Source organism: Orcinus orca, chromosome 11 (assembly GCF_937001465.1).
Source record: "Orcinus orca chromosome 11, mOrcOrc1.1, whole genome shotgun sequence".
In the NCBI taxonomy this organism is placed as follows: Eukaryota; Metazoa; Chordata; class Mammalia; order Artiodactyla; family Delphinidae; genus Orcinus; species Orcinus orca.
Window position 1 is genome coordinate 14822351 of NC_064569.1, and position 19060 is coordinate 14841410.

The 19060-nt window shown below is 34.8% G+C and overlaps 1 protein-coding gene across 11 annotated transcripts in view; it reads left to right on the forward strand.

Annotated features, from left to right (window-relative positions):
* Window positions 1–19060, forward strand: part of PIK3C2G (phosphatidylinositol-4-phosphate 3-kinase catalytic subunit type 2 gamma) — a 365719-nt gene that overhangs the window by 338957 nt on the left and 7702 nt on the right. For 9 of the 11 annotated variants that reach the window (XM_033430304.2, XM_049695083.1, XM_033430311.2 and 6 more), the window contains one exon: window positions 17831–17956. In XM_033430304.2, the coding sequence (XP_033286195.1) occupies window positions 17831–17956 (126 nt within the window). Of the gene's footprint in view, window positions 1–1203; window positions 1278–17830; window positions 17957–19060 lie in introns of all 11 variants that reach the window. The other 2 variants (XM_049695081.1, XM_033430310.2) reach the window with 1 other exon arrangement.

Consider the following 19060-nt stretch of genomic DNA (forward strand, 5'->3'; position numbering starts at 1 on the left):
GTCTCAGTAAATATGGTGTCATGAACCAAGGTAAAGTTGTAGGACCAATAATATTGTTTCTTGCAGTTTCTTTCCTTCACCTGTGTAAATCTCAAGGTTGCATATATATCCAGTTTCACTTTCGCTAACCATCCTGACCAAAATTCCATATTTTGTAAGTTTTCTGGCATTATAGGTTTTGAATCTGAGGCATCCTCACCACTTTATCATTGCCTCGTCAAGTGATAGCTCTTGTTTGGGTATATAGATAGATTGAAATTTTGGTAGAAAATCATCCAAAATAGGTTTAACATTTGAAATTCTGTCTGCAGGAAGTGGAGTTTCCGAGTTATCGTTAAAGTGAAGAAATTTCATTATGTGTTCGAATCTTCTTCTTGTCATAATCTTTGGAAAGATGGGTGTTTCAAGTAAGGGATCAGTCGACCAGTATTCTTTCCAGTATGACTTTCTTATTTGTCCCATCAAAATTATTAATCCAAGAAACATCTTCCTGTCACTGTTGGTTATATCAGTCCATTTTAAAGGCTTATCATACTTTTTATATGGTTTTTTATTCTGTTGGGGATACAAGTTTGTTTGAGAAGCGTCCAACTCGAAAAAGTCGTTACCAAAAATTAATTCTGTTATTTCACTAACACTTTGCGGATTATTACATTCAGTAGTTACACCTGACATATCTGTAAAGTCATCTGATTTTCCTGAAATGTTGTCTTCAATCCACTCTTCTGTAGAAGCAAAGGAGCATTCTCCAGCACCGTTTCATTTTCACTTTCCGTATCAGAATCAATCACTAAGGTTTTTTGTCTTTTTTGGGTCTAATATTCACATTGTCTGAATCAGAACTATATTCCGAAGAACTGTCATTTTCTGAGACACTAGTATATATTTCGCTCGGACAATCAGAGAAAGTATCTGCATAAAATTCACCGAAAAATTCTTCTTCACTCAAAAGTTTGCTATGTGTCATTTCTGAAAACAGTAATAAACTTGAATTTATAATATACACAAGTTTGGAACAAAAACCTAATGGGGCAAACTGTGAATGATAATGACAATCATAAATTGTATAATGAACCCTTGATCAATTTTAAGCTCTAGCAACTTCACATGGTGATATTAATTGTATCACTTTCTGAAAACATATTGATATATCTCCGGTCAGTAAGTTGTTAATTTTCTCCTGTTTGTGGATTGCTCACCCAGGAGTATAGGACTAGACTATATTGTGACTCCTCCCCTCCTACCAGTCTCATTGTGGTTGTAGAAGATCTTTTCTGGTAGGTTTCAGTCTTTTTTGTTGATTGTTATTCTGTAAATAGTGGTAATTTTGGTGTGTCTGTGAGGGGGTGTGAGCTTAGGGTATTTCTACTCTGCTGTCTTGGCCCATCAGTCTTGTGCATCTTTTTGAACTAACTTGGCTAAGTTCTCTGACTATCCCAATTCTTTTCAATTTTTTAAAATCTAGATTTGTAAAAGAAATTTGTCACTGCCCCATCCTAGATTCACTTTATCTAAATAAGTATCAGTTTCTTGATAAAGGGCAATTTTCTAATAATAATTATCTCATTGATTATATTTGGTTTATATTCCATGAATAAAAAATTGTTCGTCCAGAGTTGGCCCATTACGGCACTGATTTCCTGTTTCAAAGAATAAGATGCAAAGCAATGGATAGTGAAGAGTACCCAGGCCAGATATAGATATTTCATTGTGTTTCATGATTTTTTTTAACCAAAGAAACATTAATCCTCAAAGATTACCAATTGGGCTTCCCTGGTGGCACAGTGGTTGAGAGTCCACCTGCCGATGCAGGAGACACGGGTTCGTGCCCCGGTCCGGGAAGATCCCACATGCCGTGGAGCGGCTGGGCCCGTGAGCCATGGCCGCTGAGCCTGCGCGTCCGGAGCCTGTGCTCCACAACGGGAGAGGCCATAACAGTGAGAGGCCCGCGTACCGCAAAAAAAAAAAAAAAAAAAAAAAAAGATTACCAATTATTTCTTAATAAAACAAACCATAAATTGTTCTATAAACCTATGATAATTGGTATGATAATGGTAATTGATCTCTTCCAATAGCCAACACCTTTAGTTCTTCTTTCTTGAACTTTTCTATTCTCAGGCTCTCCATAAAACTTCAGTGTCTGTACATTCTCTAAATCTCTTTCTGAGGCTTCCTTAGCACTTATAAATTTAAACTAGATAAGGTACATAGTGCTTTAATAGATGTTGACTTCATCTTTAGCCCTTAAATGTGAAGATTTTACAGTGTTCAGGGCTTCAACTCTTCAAACTAATTTCCTAAGAAATTTTATTCAGTTTTGAAACTTCACAGATTATGTGAATTACTCCTAAATTTACGTCTCTGCTTTTAATATTTCTCTGAACTCAATTTACATATTTCCAACTGCCTGATAGGCATTTACACTCTGATATCTTGACATCTCTTTAAACTCAACAATCCTAAATTATAGTCCTCTACTTTCCACTAAAACCAACTCTCACTCAGAACTACTTGCACCATCCCCAAGTAACTCTTGATGAAAACTTCTCTGTAATTTATTTTGTATATTTTAACTTACTCCAGTACTCCTATATGTAATCAACAAATCATTTGAGTTTCCTTTTACTTTTATTATTGTTAAAATTTGACTCTATAGTCTCTGTTAATTTATCTATAGATTATTTTGGTTGATTCCTGTGGTATTCCTTTCCTTGTTTCCTACTTCTCTATTCTGCCTAAAACATCCTACAACTCCATTTTAATCATATCAATAAAAAATTTTAATAGAGTCTCAGTAAATTTAAAATTCTTTAGCCTAATATTTAAGATACTATGCAGTCTAGCTATAACCTGCCTTTTATATCCACCATCCACAGTACAAAACTTGTGTTATATTCTAGATGGTACATTCACTGTTGACTAGACACACATCAGTCATTCTAGCTCACTATATCATACTTCTGCTTACCTTCTATTTACCTTCTACGTCCAACTCAACTTCAAGGCTCAGCTCAAACCTCTCACTCTCTCTGAACCTTCTGGGCCACTCTTGTTCCTAGTTATCCTTCCTTCTTTGGCCTCCTGTTACATTTACTCTATATACCATCCATTTGATATTCACTGCCTTATCTCAGCTCTTGAAACTTATCAACTTGGCTCATCCTGTAGTTTCAATTGTATTGAAAATTTACTGATTGTAAAAGCTGTGGGAAATATATTTTGTATATCTCATAGTGCTAGCACAATACTATGCCTTTAATGCATGTTTGTTAAATAAGTAAATGTTTGCTTAAGTGTGTCACTGTGAAAAACAGCCACAATCCACAGCAGTTTAGTTTAAGCTGTATTTACAATTGAATAGATTTTCTCTGTGAATTCTGCTGTCTATAATACTTGATACTAAACCGAGAATGGTCAAGTGACAAATATTTGATCATCACATCTGTCTCAGTTAAGAATAAGGTGATTTCCTGCTGAGAATTATTGCTCTAAATATTCAACAGCTCTGGACACTCACCATCTCCCCAGATGACATAGCCATCAATGTATAGGACACCACGTGATGTACATTTTATTTAATCAGTCTCTCTTCTTATTGAAAGCCTTGTACCCTAATCTCTATCCTTTATCCAAAATCTCCCTTAATTCTACATTCTAACTTTAAGAAAACAAACAAACAAAAACACATAAGCTAAGGCCCTGACATTGGTTCTCATAATTTGGTTCCTTCCTGACTTTTCTGAAGTCCCTTTAGGAGTGACATCAGCATAATAGTGGCAAAAGACATCCCTCATTTTGTCTCCCACTCAACAACAAAAATTCACCATCCATCCACAGACAAAAGTGAGACCCAACACCATCTACCAAGGGATCAAGGAGGAGTCTCACCTACCTATGCTTCAGGTAACAGACACACAGGCCTCAGTCCCAGCTGAGGACCCTGCAGTGGGCTGTGTACTGACTCCTGCTCCTCTCAGCCACGGTGCAGGAGCTCCTGGAAAGCACTGTCTTAGACAATCATCCATGGATAAAAGAGCCTTTGTGGAACTTCAGGTATGCAGAGAAGTTCCACAACACTGTGGTAGCAAAAACTATGAATCTGGATACATTGAAATGGGCAGAGAGTAAAGATTGGAGGAGGTGACTGCCACTTTAAATAGGAAGACAACAATGCAAAATTTCAAGGAACATGAAAATCAAAGAAGTAACAAGACACCACCAAAGGATGACAATAATCTTCCAGTAACTGAACTCAAAGACCTGAAGATCTGTGATTTACCTGATAGAAAGAATTCAAAATGGCTATTTAAAGGAAATTTGATGAGCTACAGAAAACACAGAAATTCAAAAAGATCAGGAAAATAATACATGAACAAAATGAGAAATTTAACAAGGAGATAGAAATTTTTTTTTTTTTTTCAGTATGTGGGCCTCTCACTGTTGTGGCCTCTCCCGTTGCAGAGCACGGGCTCCGGATACGCAGGCTCAATGGCCATGGCTCACAGGCCCAGCCGCTCCGCAGCATGTGGGATCCTCCCAGACGGGGGCACGAACCCGCGTCCCCTGCATCGGCAGGCGGACTCTCAACCACTGTGCCATCAGGGAAGCCCAATAGAAATTTTTTTATGAAAGAAACCAAACAAATTTTACAGCTAAAGAATATGATGAATGAAATGAAAAATACAACAGAGAGCATCACCAGGAGAATGGATCAAGCAGAAAAGGCATCTGTGAGACAGGAGACAGGAACTTTGAAATTATCCTGTCAGGGGAGAACAAAGGGAAAAAAAAAAGGAGAGTGAAGAAAGCCTATGTGATACATTGAAGTTCCAGGAAAAGAGAGGAAAAAGGGAGCAGAAAGTATATTTAAAGAAATAATGGCTGGTAACTTCCCAAATCTGAGGGAAGATTTGGATATTCGTGTTCATGAAGCTCATAGGTCACCAAACTCAACTTTAAAGAGATCCTCTCCAGAGCACATGATAATAAAACTGTCAAAATTCAAAGATAAAGAGAGAATCTTGAAGGCAACAAGAGGATAAAACGCTTGTAACTTACAAGGGAGCCCCCGTAGAGTTATTAGCAGATTTCTCAGCAAAAACCTTATAGACCAGGAGAGAGTGAGATGATATATTCAAAGTACTGAACTAAAATAAATGCCAATCAAGAATACTTTACCTGGCAAGCCCGTCTTTCAGAAATGAAGTAGGGATAAAGACTTTTCCAGACAAACAAAAGTTGAAGAAATTTGCCACCACTAGACCTGCCTTATGAGAAATGCTGAAAGGAGTTCTTCAAGCTGAAATGAAAAGATACTAATTGGTAACATGTATATATGAAAATGTATAAACCCTGGTAAAGTATATAGTCAAAGTTAGATTACTCTAATACTATAATATGGTAGAGTGTTAACCACTTAATTCTAGTATAAAGGTTAAAGGACAAGAGTACTAAAAATAAGTATAGCTACAATAACCTGTTAATGAACAAACAACATAAAAAGAGGTAAATTGTGACTTTAATAACATAAAATGGGGGGAATAAAGGGGTAGAGTTTTTGTATATGATTGAAGTAAAGCTATCAGCATAAATAGATTATTATATCTATAAGATGTTTTTTGTAAGCCTCATGGTAACCACAAAGCAAAAACCTACAGTAGATTCACAAAGGATAAAGATAAAGGAATCAAAGCATACCACTACAGAAAATCATCAGTTTACAAAAGAAGACTGCAAGAGAGGAAGAGAGGAAAAAGGGAACACGAGAACAGCAAGAAAACAGTAAGATGACATGGGTAAGTCCTTACCTATCAGTAATTACTCTTCATGCAAATTGACTGAATTATCCAATCAAAAGACATAGAATGGCTGGTTGGTAAAAAAGAAAAATGAACCATGATCCAACTATATGCCACCTATAAGACACTTTCCGCTTTAAGGACACACATAAGCTCAAAGTAAAGTGATGAAAGAAGATATTCCATGTAATTGGAAACCAAAAGAAAGTGAGGTAGTTTTATCAGACAAAATAGACTTTAAGCCAAAAAATGGTAACAAGAGACAAATTCATTATATAATGATAAAGGGATCAAGAAGGTATAAGAAACATAAATATATAGACACCCAACATCGGGGCACCAAAATATATTAAGCAAATACTAACATCTGAAGGGAGAAATAGACAACAATATAATAATAGTATGGACTTCAATACCCCACTTACAACAATGCATAGATCATCTAGAAAGAAAATCAATATGAAAATCTTGGGTTTAAACCATACTTTAGGTCAAATATACCTAACAGACATATATATACAGAATATTCCATCCAACAGCAGCAGAATACACATTCTTTTCAAGCAAACACAGAACATAATCCAGGATAGAACATATTATATTTCACACACACAAAAAAAAAACTCAGCAAATTTAAGAAGATAGACTTCATACCAACAATCTCTTCCAGCCACATGGGTATAAAATATTTTTTAAAAAGAAGATCTCAAATGAACAACCTAACTCTACATCTCAACAGAAGAACAAACTAAACCCAGAGTTAGCAGAAAGGAAGAAATAACAAAGATCAAAGCAGAGATAAATAAAGAGGAGAAAATAATAGAAACGATCAATGAAACTAAGAGCTGGTTTTTTGAAAAGATAAATTAAACTGACAAACGTTTGCCTAGACTAAAAAAAAGAGAGAGACTCAAATAAAATCAGAAATGAAAGAAGAGAGAGATTAAAGTGATACCAAAGAAATGCATAATCAGAAATTATGAAAATTATACACCAACAAATTGAACAACGTAGAGGAAATGAATAAATTTCTAGAAATATACAACCTACCAAGACTGAATCATGAAGAAACAGAATATCTTAACAGACCACTAATAAGTAAGGAGATCGCATAAGTAATTACAAACCTCCCAACAAAGAAAAAACCAGGACTAGAAAGTTTCACAGGTGAATTTTACCAAACATTAGCACCAATTACTATCAATCCTTCTCAAACTCTTACAAAAAATGGAAGAGGTGACAACACTTCTGAACTCATTTCATGAGGCCAGCATTACCTTGATACCAAAACTAGACAAGAACACCACAAGAAAAGAAAATTACAAGTCAGTATCCCTCATGAACATAAATGCAGCAATCCTCAACAAAATATTAGTAAACTGAACTCAACAATACATTAAAAAAGTCATACACCTGAATCAACTGGGATTTATTCCAGAGGTGAACGAAGGGTTCAACATCCAGAAAACAATCAATGTGATAGATCACATTAACAAAATGAAGGCTAAAGGTCATATGAGCACCCCAAAAGATGCAGAAAAGACATTTGACAAAACTCAACATCCATTCATGATAAAACTCTCAACAGGGAGGATATAGAGGGAGTGTACCTCAACATAATAAAGGACATGTATGACAAGCTCACAGCTAACATCATACTCAATGGTAAAAAATTGAAAGCTTTTCCTCAAAGATCAGGAACAAGACAAGGATACCCTCTCTCACCACTTTTATTCAATTAGGCAAGAAAAAGATATTAAAGGCGTCCAAATTGGCAAGGAAGGTGTAAAACTGTCCCTATTTATAGGTAACATGATATTACGTATAGAAAATCCTAAAGACTTCACAAAAAACGATTAGAATTAATAAATGAATTCAGTAAAATTGCAAGATACAAAATCAATATGTTTCCCTCGATATCCAAAAATAGAGCATTCCTACAAAATCTTTAGTAAGCCAAAATGGCAAAAATGAAGAAGCAATTATCTTAGGCCACATCTTGCTAACAAATTCACAGAATAAATCGAGATAAAGCACACATGCTAATAGACACAGGTCAAAGCTATGGCGACTTGATGCTGAGATGCTGAGTGTAGCTCTTGGGAAAAGAGCTTAGCAGTGCCACTCTCACTGCTCAGTGTTCATGCTACCTCTATAACAACTTGCTGCCCCCCAAAAAACACTGAACACTGTTTTTGCTTTTCACCTTTACTTGTAAAAGTGAAAATCCTCTTCGGATTTTGTTCAATTAGCAAAAACAGGTGTTAATGTAAGTCTTTCTTAAAAGCAAAGTGGCCTAAAGCAAACTTCCAAAAAAGCAGAGAATACCTATATATAAAAATCACTTGCGTTTCTATACACTAATAGTGAATAATCAGAAAGAGAAATTAAGAAAACAATTCCACTTATAACTGCATTTAGAAGAATTAAATACCTAGGAATAAATTTAACCAAGGAGGTGAAAGACCTGTACACAGAAAGCCATAAGACACCAACATAAATTGAACAAAAGTAAATGCAAAGATATTCCCTACTCATGGATTGGAAGAATTAACATTGCTTAAATGTCCATACTACCCAAAACAATCTGCAAATTCAATCAATATTGAATGAGTCCGTATCAATATTCCAATGGCATTTCCAGAGAAACAGAACATACGATCCTAAAATTTGTATGGAACCACAAAAGAGGACAAATAGCCAAAGCAATCTTGAGAAAGAACAAATTTATGGCAAATGAGCCAAAAATATACAATGGGGAAAACCAGTCTCTTCAATAAATGGTGCTGGGGAAACCGGACAGTCACATGCTAAAAAAAGGAACTGGACCACTATCTTATACCATACACAAGTATTAAGTCAAAATGGATTAAGGATTTGGATATAAGACTTGAAACCATAAAACTCCTAGAAGAAACATAGGAAAAAGGATCCCTGACATTGAGCTTAGTGATGATTTTTGGATTTGACACCAAAAATAAAGGCAACAAAAGCAAAAATAAACAACTGGGACTATATCAATCTACAAAGCTTCTGCACAACAAAGAAAACCATCAACAAAATGAAAAGGCAGCTTACTGAATGGGAGAAAGTATTAACAAATCATATATCTAGTAAAGGACTAATATCCAAAATATACAAAGACGTCATACAACTCAGCAAAGAAGCCAAACAAGCCAATTAAAAACGGAACAGATGATCTGAAAAGACATTTTTCCAAAGAAAACATCCAGATGGCCAACAAGTACATGAAAAGGTGTTCCACATCACTAATCATCAGGAAAATGCTAATCAAAACCACAGTGAGATATCACTTCACATATAGAATGGCTATTATCAAAAAGACAAGAAATAACAAGGGTGGCAAGGATGTGGAGAAAAGGGAACACTTGTACACTATTGGTGGAAATGTAAATTGGTGTTGCCATTATGGAAAATAGTATGGAGGTTCCTCAAGAAATTAAAAATAGAGCTACCATATGATCCAGCAATTCTACTTCTGAGTATTTATTCAAAGAAAATGAAAATACTAATTCAAAATGGTATGTGTACCTTCATGTTTATTGCAGCATTATTTACTATAGCCAAGGTGTGGAAGCAACCTAAGTGTCCATCAAAAGATGAATGAATAAAGAAAATGTTGTATAGACCCACAATGGAATATTATTCATCCATAAAAAGAAGAAAATCTTGTCATTAGTGACATCACGGATGTATGGACCTTAAGGGCATTATGCTTAGTGAAATAAGTCAGGCAGAGAAAGATAAATACCACTAGATTTCACTTGTATGTGGAATCTAGACAAAATGAAACCAAGCTCATAGATACAGAGAACAGATTGGTGACGGCCAGAGGTCGGGGGAGGGGTGAAATGGGTAAAGGTGGTCAAAAAGTATAATCTATCAGTTGTAAAATACATAAGTCACGAGGATATAGTGTACAGCAGGCTGACTATAGTTAACAATACTGTGTTGTGTATTTGAAAGTTGGTGAGAGTAGTCTTAAAAGTACTCGCCATAAGAAAAACAATTTGGAACTCTGTGTGGTGATGGATGTAAACTAGACTTCATAGTCAAATCATTATGTTGTACACCTGAAACTGATATAATGTTATATTATGTTATTTTAATGTTCTATTAATTATATTAAAGTTAATTATAAACTTCATTTTAAAAGTACTAATGTACTTTTAAGGACTGAAATATAAAATATCTAATATTTAAAATCTTGCTTGAGGGACTCAGGAAAAGAATGGAGATGATGGGAGGAAGGGTTGGTGAGCTGGAAGATAGATCAAGGGAAATGATCCAGTTTAAAGAACATGGAGAAAAAAGATTGGAAAAAAAGAATAGAATTTTAGGGGTCTGTGGGAAAATACCCAAAGATCTAACAGTAGGTCACATTTTTTTTTCTGGACTCCCAGGACAGAAGAAAGAGATTGGGGCAGAAAAATATTTGAAGAAATAATGGCCAAAAACTTCCAAAGTTTAGTGAAGGACATAAATTTATAAATTTAAGTACCTTAGTGAATACCAAAAGGAAAAACTCAAAGAAAAGCATGCATTTATATATTGTTCTCAAACTGCTAAAAACCAAGGACAAAGAAAAACTACTGAAAGAGCTAGAGAAAAACACTTGGCATATAGGAGAACAATGAAACAATGTAGGCAAGAAAAATTGAAGCGAGAGACAGTGGAACATCATTAAAGTGTTGAAAGAAAAGAATTGTCAACTTAGAATTCTATAGCCAGGGAATATACCCTTCAGCAACAAAAGAAAAATACATATTCCAATGAAGGAAAGCAACAAGAATTTCATACCCTGGATTTGCAGAGTGAGTTTCCCCAAAGAAGAACCTGACATTCAGTCTATTGTTATCAACTTTGTTAGATATAGTTCATCCTTCCAGCCCCTCATAACTCAGTCCTGATGATCTGTTCCAGCATACTGGCCATAACACTCAGATTATTAACACCTCTACATCATATATCTATACGTTTATTTAAATCATGATAAAACAGTTTAGTTGGACAGGATCAAGACAAATATCTGAGGTATATGAGTAAAAAACTCGTATTTTACCTCTAAATTACTAGTTTCTGCTTTTTGTAATCCATCTTTTTCCCATACTATCAAATTTAATATCATAAAGCTAATCCTCCAGTATTTCATCTGTTCTTCACAATTCCTCAGCCATCTCTAACAAAACATATTCTGTCTCTTTATCTGTACAGTTTTCTCAGCACTTGTGGATAGAGACTAAGGGTTAGGAAATTTGCAATCATTTAGAGTGGTTCAGTGCAATTGTAAAAAAAAAAAGAAAAAAGAAAAAAAATTTAATTACCAGTTAACTTACAAACAGTTCTTCAGTATTTGCTATTGAGTAGATTGTGAAAAATAAATGAGGTTTAATGCCTTACTTGTTACATGTTATTAAGAAATGGAAAAACTTTTCAAACAAAACACTTCAGTGGTAAATTCTGGAGCCATAATTAGAATTCTGGACTTTTAGAAGCAATTCAGTCCGTATGTATTGAGTCAGAAAAGGAATTCTATCTACTAGACTGTGACTTCTGTCTGGTTGTTAACTACATCAAGTTGAGGGTTAAAATTTAAATATATATATATATATATATATATATATATATATATATATACACACACATACATATATATATATATATATATATATATATATATAAAACACCAGATGATGATGCCAAAGAGTTTATTTCTTTGAAAGCAGAAACTATTTTTATCACTTTTCTGTGTCCTCTCCCAGACCATCCAAAGTGCTAGACACATGGCAGTTTGATTTTTGAGGTTTTTTTTAAATTATTGGAAATCACCTATTGATGATAAAAGTCCTATTAAAGGCTTAAATTGGTGTGAAATGAAGCAGAAGACCATCCTAATTGAATTCATGAATACCTTAAATCGTCTCATTCTATACGAATTAACACACAGAAAGATTGGAAAGACCATTCCACCATTTCTTTAACTGAAGCATACAGCAAACCACATATCAGAAGCACTTTTACTGTACTTCTGTACTTTTGTTGTACATTGTCATTTTATTAAAAGACCCTCTTCATGATGGCTAGCCTCAGTTTCAGAACTGAAATTTGGCAGGCACATAGATGAGGAAAATGCTTTTTTATTATGTTGTTTTGTTTCTGGCATAGACCTCAGGTTTTGATAGTCCCATCATATTTTAATCATTGTCGGTTGAGTTCTTCCAAAGCCTATATTATCCTATGATTGGAAACATTTAAGTTAAAAAAAACCTGATGGAAAATTCTCATAAATTATTCATCAAAAAGATAATAACCTATTAAATAAAATTAAACTTTGAATTAATCTACAGACATTTCCAAAGTGTCTGATATTTTTAAACCATGTACCTTCATCACGTTCCTGATAAAATTTGATCTAGAAGTGTTCTTAATTTGAATCTGACAGTTTCCTTTGCATTCTTTGTAGAGAGTCTGTATAGGGTAGTGGTTAAGAACATAGGCTTTACAGAAAAACCTCTTAAATAAAATAAAGACAATACTGGCTCAAGGATTATTTTAAGAGAGTGCTTTAAATAACTTAAATATTCAGTAGGTGGTAGCTATTATTACTATGTATGTATGAAAAATAAATATATTTCTCATATACTCATATGAAAATACCGAAGAGTTGCTGGCATAGCCTACAATGTGAGATGGTTTTATTTACTTTACAAACAACTGCTTACTTTTTTTTCCTCAATTTTGATAAATTAACCATATTTTCAAGATACTTTCATTCATTGATATAAAAAAAAAGTAACATTGAAAACCATTTGAAATGCTGTGTGCAATGTGAGGCAAGAAATGAAGGCAGAAAACTGGTATATTTAATTATTAACAATATTATTTAGAAGTCAACATTGTGAATAAAGATTTACTAATATACATAATGTTTATAACCTAAAATAATAACCTAGCTAAGAATCCCCTATATTTCATTCTTCAGTTAAGAAAGAAGTCTCTTCCACCAGTGAATGCTAAGAATATCCTAAGGCTTTTCAACTAGAGGGACCTCTTTAAACAAACAAACGAAAAAAAAAATTGATTTCTCAGATGTCATTAAAGTCATTTTGCTATCTGATAAATTTAAGAAATACAAAATAATTTTTAAAACTATAAATGCAATAGTGTTTTTAAATTATAAAATTGTATTAACAAAAGCACCTACTGATATGTGAAAAAAAATAGTATAGTAGTAAACGTGTATGAGACATATTTATTTCCTCTGCAGGGAGTGCTTGGTGCTAATATGGGTCCAGCTCCCTGCCTCCACACAAAGGTCCCCATAAGGCACTCATCCAGTTAAATTGAATGTACCTCTTTCTGTTTCTTCCATGTACTCCACAAAGCAGGACATGGAGGGGAAAACTTACAGGAGGTTGAGAGAGGGCATAGGAATGTAGCACAAAAATATGACTTTAGTTCACACTTCACTATATATTAAGCCCCCAAGAAATTGTCAGGTCATCATTAGCTCCTAGAAGGAGATTTAAATAACCCACTGTGCTTATTGTTAAGGAGATTTTTAATGAGTTAGTGGGAGAAGTCTGGAGAGGTGGAGAGGACTATCACAGAAGAGTAAACATGGTCTCAGGAAGAGGACAGCAATTACAGATCAAGTCTCCAGGTGGAAGAAATGGTGGCCAAGGATTCATTCCGAGAAGGAGTACAAGTAATTATGTTACAAATTCAGTCTAGCTCCAGTTGGAGAAAAAAGGAGTAAGAAAATGTAGTAAGCATCTAGTTGTGTAACATGATCTGAGAGGTGAGATAAAGTCAAAGTTTTCGAAGTGGAGCATTAAGATATTGGATGTAACAAACAGAACTTAACACATATATTCCTGATGCAGTGATGTGCTTGAGAAGATCAGCTCTAGCAGAAAGATGCCTTCGAACAGCTTAAGAGTTCAGGGTAAACACCTAGGACAGACCTTGGAAACAGACCCCAAGATACATCTTTTTTACCCTGCAGTGGGCTTTTTATTGTTTGGTTACAATAAGAAACATTGCAATAGGTAAGAGAAATTACTTAAATCTTAGGAAGTTAGGAAGACTTCTGGTTTTTATATTGCATTATAAATAATGATTCAGCAAATACTTATGAAGTACTTTCAAAGAACTAGGCACTATGAATATATAGCTCATTTAATTAGTCATTTGATAACTGTTTATTGAGTATTCACTATATGCCAAGTACTGTGTTAGGGACAGGACTCCTATAAAAGAAAAGAATGCTGTAAGGAAGACATAGCTATGAAAAGAAAGAAACGAATAAGGTAAAGGAAAGCCCAATCTCAAGTGAGGATTTAAAAATTTTAATTGGAGATTCAGAAACATACTGAAAGCTTAGGAAGAAAGAAATGAGGGTGGGGTTAAGGTAGTAGGGTACAGTAACCAATGGAGCAAAACCCAAAGCAAACATGGGGGGAGGGGAAGTATGGAACAAGACATGGATTTTCCTTTTAAATAATTTCTTATCTCATAAGGAAGCTGACAAATATATAAAACCATTTTTAAACATAGAAAATGATAAGCATTTTAACAGGAAATCTAGAATATATAAAATTCTGAGTTAGTCTGAGAAAAAAAAGTCAAATTTGGATGACTTCACATCATCTGAGCACAGTAAAAATATTAGCCAGAATTCTAAAAAAAGTGGTAGTGCTGCCTGACTTCAATCCACCGTGAATAAAAACATCCTCTGGGTGACACTAGGAAACTTCTCATTGTTTGAGCCTCAGACTAAGAACTCTGTAACCCCAAGCCTTATGACTCTTCAAGTCAAAGTGTTAAATCCTTGTGAAGGTCTAAAACACAACCAGAGTAAAATTTCTGGGGTAAGATGGACAAGTAGGAGCTATTTAATCATTTTAAAATAAAATTTAATTCACATAAACATAAGGGCAAACAGTAAAATGAGAAGTGTTGATGAAAAGACACCTAGTGATCTCTTTAATAAATTAGATGAGATCTTTAAGGAGCAGGATACAGTGCCAGTAAGAAGAGGAAAAAGAAAAAGTGTTGATAAGACAGCTGCTATAGGGGGAGAAAGGATTCTCTTAAAAAGAAATCCATGTCTGCACTTAACAGCCACGGAGGACAGACTAAGTGTGCTGCTCAGATCGAATGCATCCCTGACTTAAATTGTTCTATTATTCTGAAAACAACAGGATATTCAAGGATCTTGTCGGACACTAATTGGAAACAGAAGCCCAAACCTTTAATTGCTAAATGCTTGGTGAAGGCTGGTATACAAAATACTTTTTCCCTTCTGTGATTGGGAGTTTATTCCTCAGTGGACTGCTTGAGTGTTTTGAGAAGGAAAGTGACAGGATCAAAGCAGCTTTACAGGAAGGTTAAATGCAACAGTGATATACAGGATGAATGAAGGAATGAAGTGGGAAGACCGGAGCATAAAAAAGTAATTAAAATCCAATTATAAGTTAGGAAATAAAGATCTGTGGTGACAGATGAACTAAGGCAAAAAGGGAGGATACTGATCTTGGTACATACTTGGATTTGAAAATCAATGACAAGGGAGACACTGGAGAAATGAAATTGTATCATTTAATGCAATTTTAACAAGTTGAAAAAATCTGTTTTGGAGTGGTGAGGAAAGATAGAAGATAGATTTTGGTTAGAGTATAAGGTACTTGTAACACTCTACAGGTCACTAGGCTGAGATCCTAAGGATGAATTACAGATTCTTATTTGGGAGTCATCAGTGGTTCTCAACTGGGGTCAGTTTTGCTCCCCAGGGGACATTTAGCAATGGCTGGGGACATTTCTGGTGTCACAGCTGGGAGGATGGTGCTATTGCAGTCTGGTAGGTGGAGGTCAGTAATGCTGTTAAACATCCTCAATGCACAGAACAGCCCCTATAACAAAGAATCATTTGGCCCCAAATGCCACTAGTGCCAAGACTGAGAATCCCTGCTCATAAATGTCATAGTACATTAGGCATATCTTGTCCAATCAATGCATGTAGTGTATTCTTGTTCAATTTATAGAAAATAAAAATAGTAATAAGCATTTATTGAATCTTACTCTATTTCAGGCACTATACTCACATTACATGGTTTATTTAATTTTTTGAATGCTTTGAGACAGATATCACCTTTATCCTCATTTAACAGGTTAGGAAACTGATCCACAGAAAAGTTATCTACCAAAAGCCACATAGTTGGGAAATTTGGAGGCCCAGACTGCAACCAAAAAGTCCTTTTCCAGAACCATGATTCTAACCACTAAGATGAAACATACAATGATTATAGGTATGGTATCCTCAAGCCCAGTGCCCAATGGTAGAAAAGAGAGAGAATTACACAGAGCAAAACCACTTTTCTCCCTTCATTTTTCTCACACACACACACAAATCAACTCTCAAATATTAATAGCAATGTTTTTTTTCTGTATCACAGAAAATTCCATTGTGCCATTGATACATTTCAGAGCTCCTCCTGGGGGAGGGTTTCATGTGGGACAGGGATACCTTGAGCACCATCTAAAGCAGCAGGTTTGACAGTCTTAGCGTTTTGACATGTGGGTGTGGCCAGATGTATTTTATCTAATTTGCGAATAATAATAAAGAGCCAGACTTTCCTAATGACATAATTTTTACCATGTAAATTAGAACGGAATAAAAGTCCTATAATAATATATGTCACGTTTTCTTACTTTCCAATATGCTTTTCTGAATGCCAAAGAAAGATATAAAATTAAAGCTAACGACATTGGGGGTGTCACTGGATGTTTACATGTGAATGGCGCTGTGATTCAGAATATAAAAATATTTGTTGGAAATTACTGATTTAATAGTTAGAATGTATTCACCAAGAGAACCATTTAATTCCTCAATTGTGACTTTCAAATCATCCACTTAAATATAAATTACACAAGCATTTCTCATTTTATCAAACTAGATATGCATAGTTTTTTAGTACAATTTGTTCTCCATTTGGTCACAAAGCTAGAACCCATTTCTCTGAAGTACAGTGGTTTCCAAATTTTTAAAACAGTGTACTCATTCTTCAAATTTATTAAGAAATAAAAATATCCGTAAGAAAAAAGTTGAAGAGAGACATTCTGAAACCATGATAGGGGAGCAGGGGTGTTAGGATAAACTAGAGAGAGGGGGTCCAGAGATCTACTCATTTGGCATCATTGATCTACCCATCAGGCAGCAACTTAGGCAACTTTGGGAGCCCCACAGAACACAACTGTAAAAGGATTATCCAATATATTTTAGGATAATTTAGATAATAAAATTATTATAACTCTAAAGTCTTATAAGTATATTAAACTTGTAGGTCTAATTGATATTTTTCTGTTTGAAAATGTGATATTATATAATATGCATTTACATGTCATTAAATGCTACATCTCATGTGCTAAACTTGAATTATTTATTTTCAAGTGGTGTACAGTCTCCTGAGGCACTCAGTTTCTGTCTCTGCCTGTGGGTTATATTCATCTCTTGACCATTTCTGTCAAAAATGCAAATTTAGCTAGTGGGAACATGCTATAAAGCACAGGAAGCTTAGCTCGGTGCTGTGTGATGACCTAGATGGGTGGGAGGGACGTCCAAGAGAGAGGGGATATAGGTATACATATAGCTGACTCACTTCATTGTACAGCAGAAACTAACACAACATTGTAAAGCAACTATACTCCAATAAAAAAATGCAAATTTAGTTTTTACTATAAAAAGCTAGAGCCAATCACATTTAATGGACTTTTAAATGTAGTTCTCTGACACAACACTTAATTTAAGATGGACAGTTTTATTCTTTTAAACTGTATTTTGGGATTATTTTTGAGCAATGATGTATTTCTTTTGATTGTTCTCTTATTTTCTGATAAACAGTGACTGTAATAAATCTTGATCCTGCCTTTGGTCTAGATATTTAGTAGCTGTGTACTTGTTTTCTATAATAGTGATGCACATTAATATTTACAACCGTTTTCCTTTGCAGCATCTCCCAGATGGCTCCACGCCCAGTGCACATGTTGAATTTTATCTTTTATCATATCCCAGTGCAGTTCAGAGGAGGAAAACAAAATCTGTTCCAAAATGTACCGACCCCACTTACAATGAAATTGTAAGTATGAGTCAACTCTTGTCCAGTCGTTTTCTATTTTTCTTACCATTTTTCACTTTAACCAAATATGGAAAATTTACAGTAATTGGCAGTATTCCATAAAGGGAAGTCATTTCCCAAAATAGCCACTGTCTGCCGATCACAGTTCTTGATGCTATAGGAACTGGAAAATACAGATACTGCTTTCAAAGTGCTTATGAACCAAGTTTCAAATTGTGGCTAGCCTCCAGCGAGAGCCCAAGACTTTACAGCATTTGTTTCACCTACTAACATTATCCCTGACTCTACCTTATTTTCTCTAACAAGTTTTTCTTTACCTGCTTTTCCTTACCTAATAACTTTATCATAGTCTAACCTGTGTATAGCAATAAACTTTATAAAATCTCTTTTGAAAAACTGAAAAATATAAAGAAGTACAAATTATATTGAAGTAATTTATATTATATATAGCTCTCTAATTCATTTGTAGTATATGATTTGAACATCTGATCCCCTAATTCTTTCTAAGGCAAACCCTACATGTATTCTCTTGATTCCATCCTTTCCCATCTCCTCTGTACCTTGCTCACTTAATTATTTGCTCACCTTTTCTTAAGGCTGTCTCATCCACTGGATCCTCAACTCAGAAATCTTAAAAAAACAAAACAAACTCTTCAAGTCAGCCTTTCTAAAGCATCCAAATTTTCTTTCCCTCGCTATCACCTCCAAACTTTTGCAAAATTAACACATTTCCTGCTCTCAGTTCATCACTTCCTTCTCACCCTTTAATCCTTTGCAATGTGGATTCTGACCTTGACTGATGCTGTTTTATTCAAATGGCATCAAAAGACTCCTAATTGCTCAATCCAATGAGCCATCAGGCTCTCCTCTCCAGAACAGTTAGACGGCAGCACTGTTAACTGCTTCCTCTTTCTTTACACCTCCGTTTTGCTTAAGTTCTACCTTTTCTCTTTTTTTAATCAACATAATTTTTATTGGAGTATAGTTGCTTTACAGTGTTGTGTTAGTTTCTGCTGTACAGCAAAGTGAATCAGCTATAGGTATTACATATATCCCCTATTTTTTGGATTTCCTTCCCATTTAGGTCACCACAGAGCACTGAGT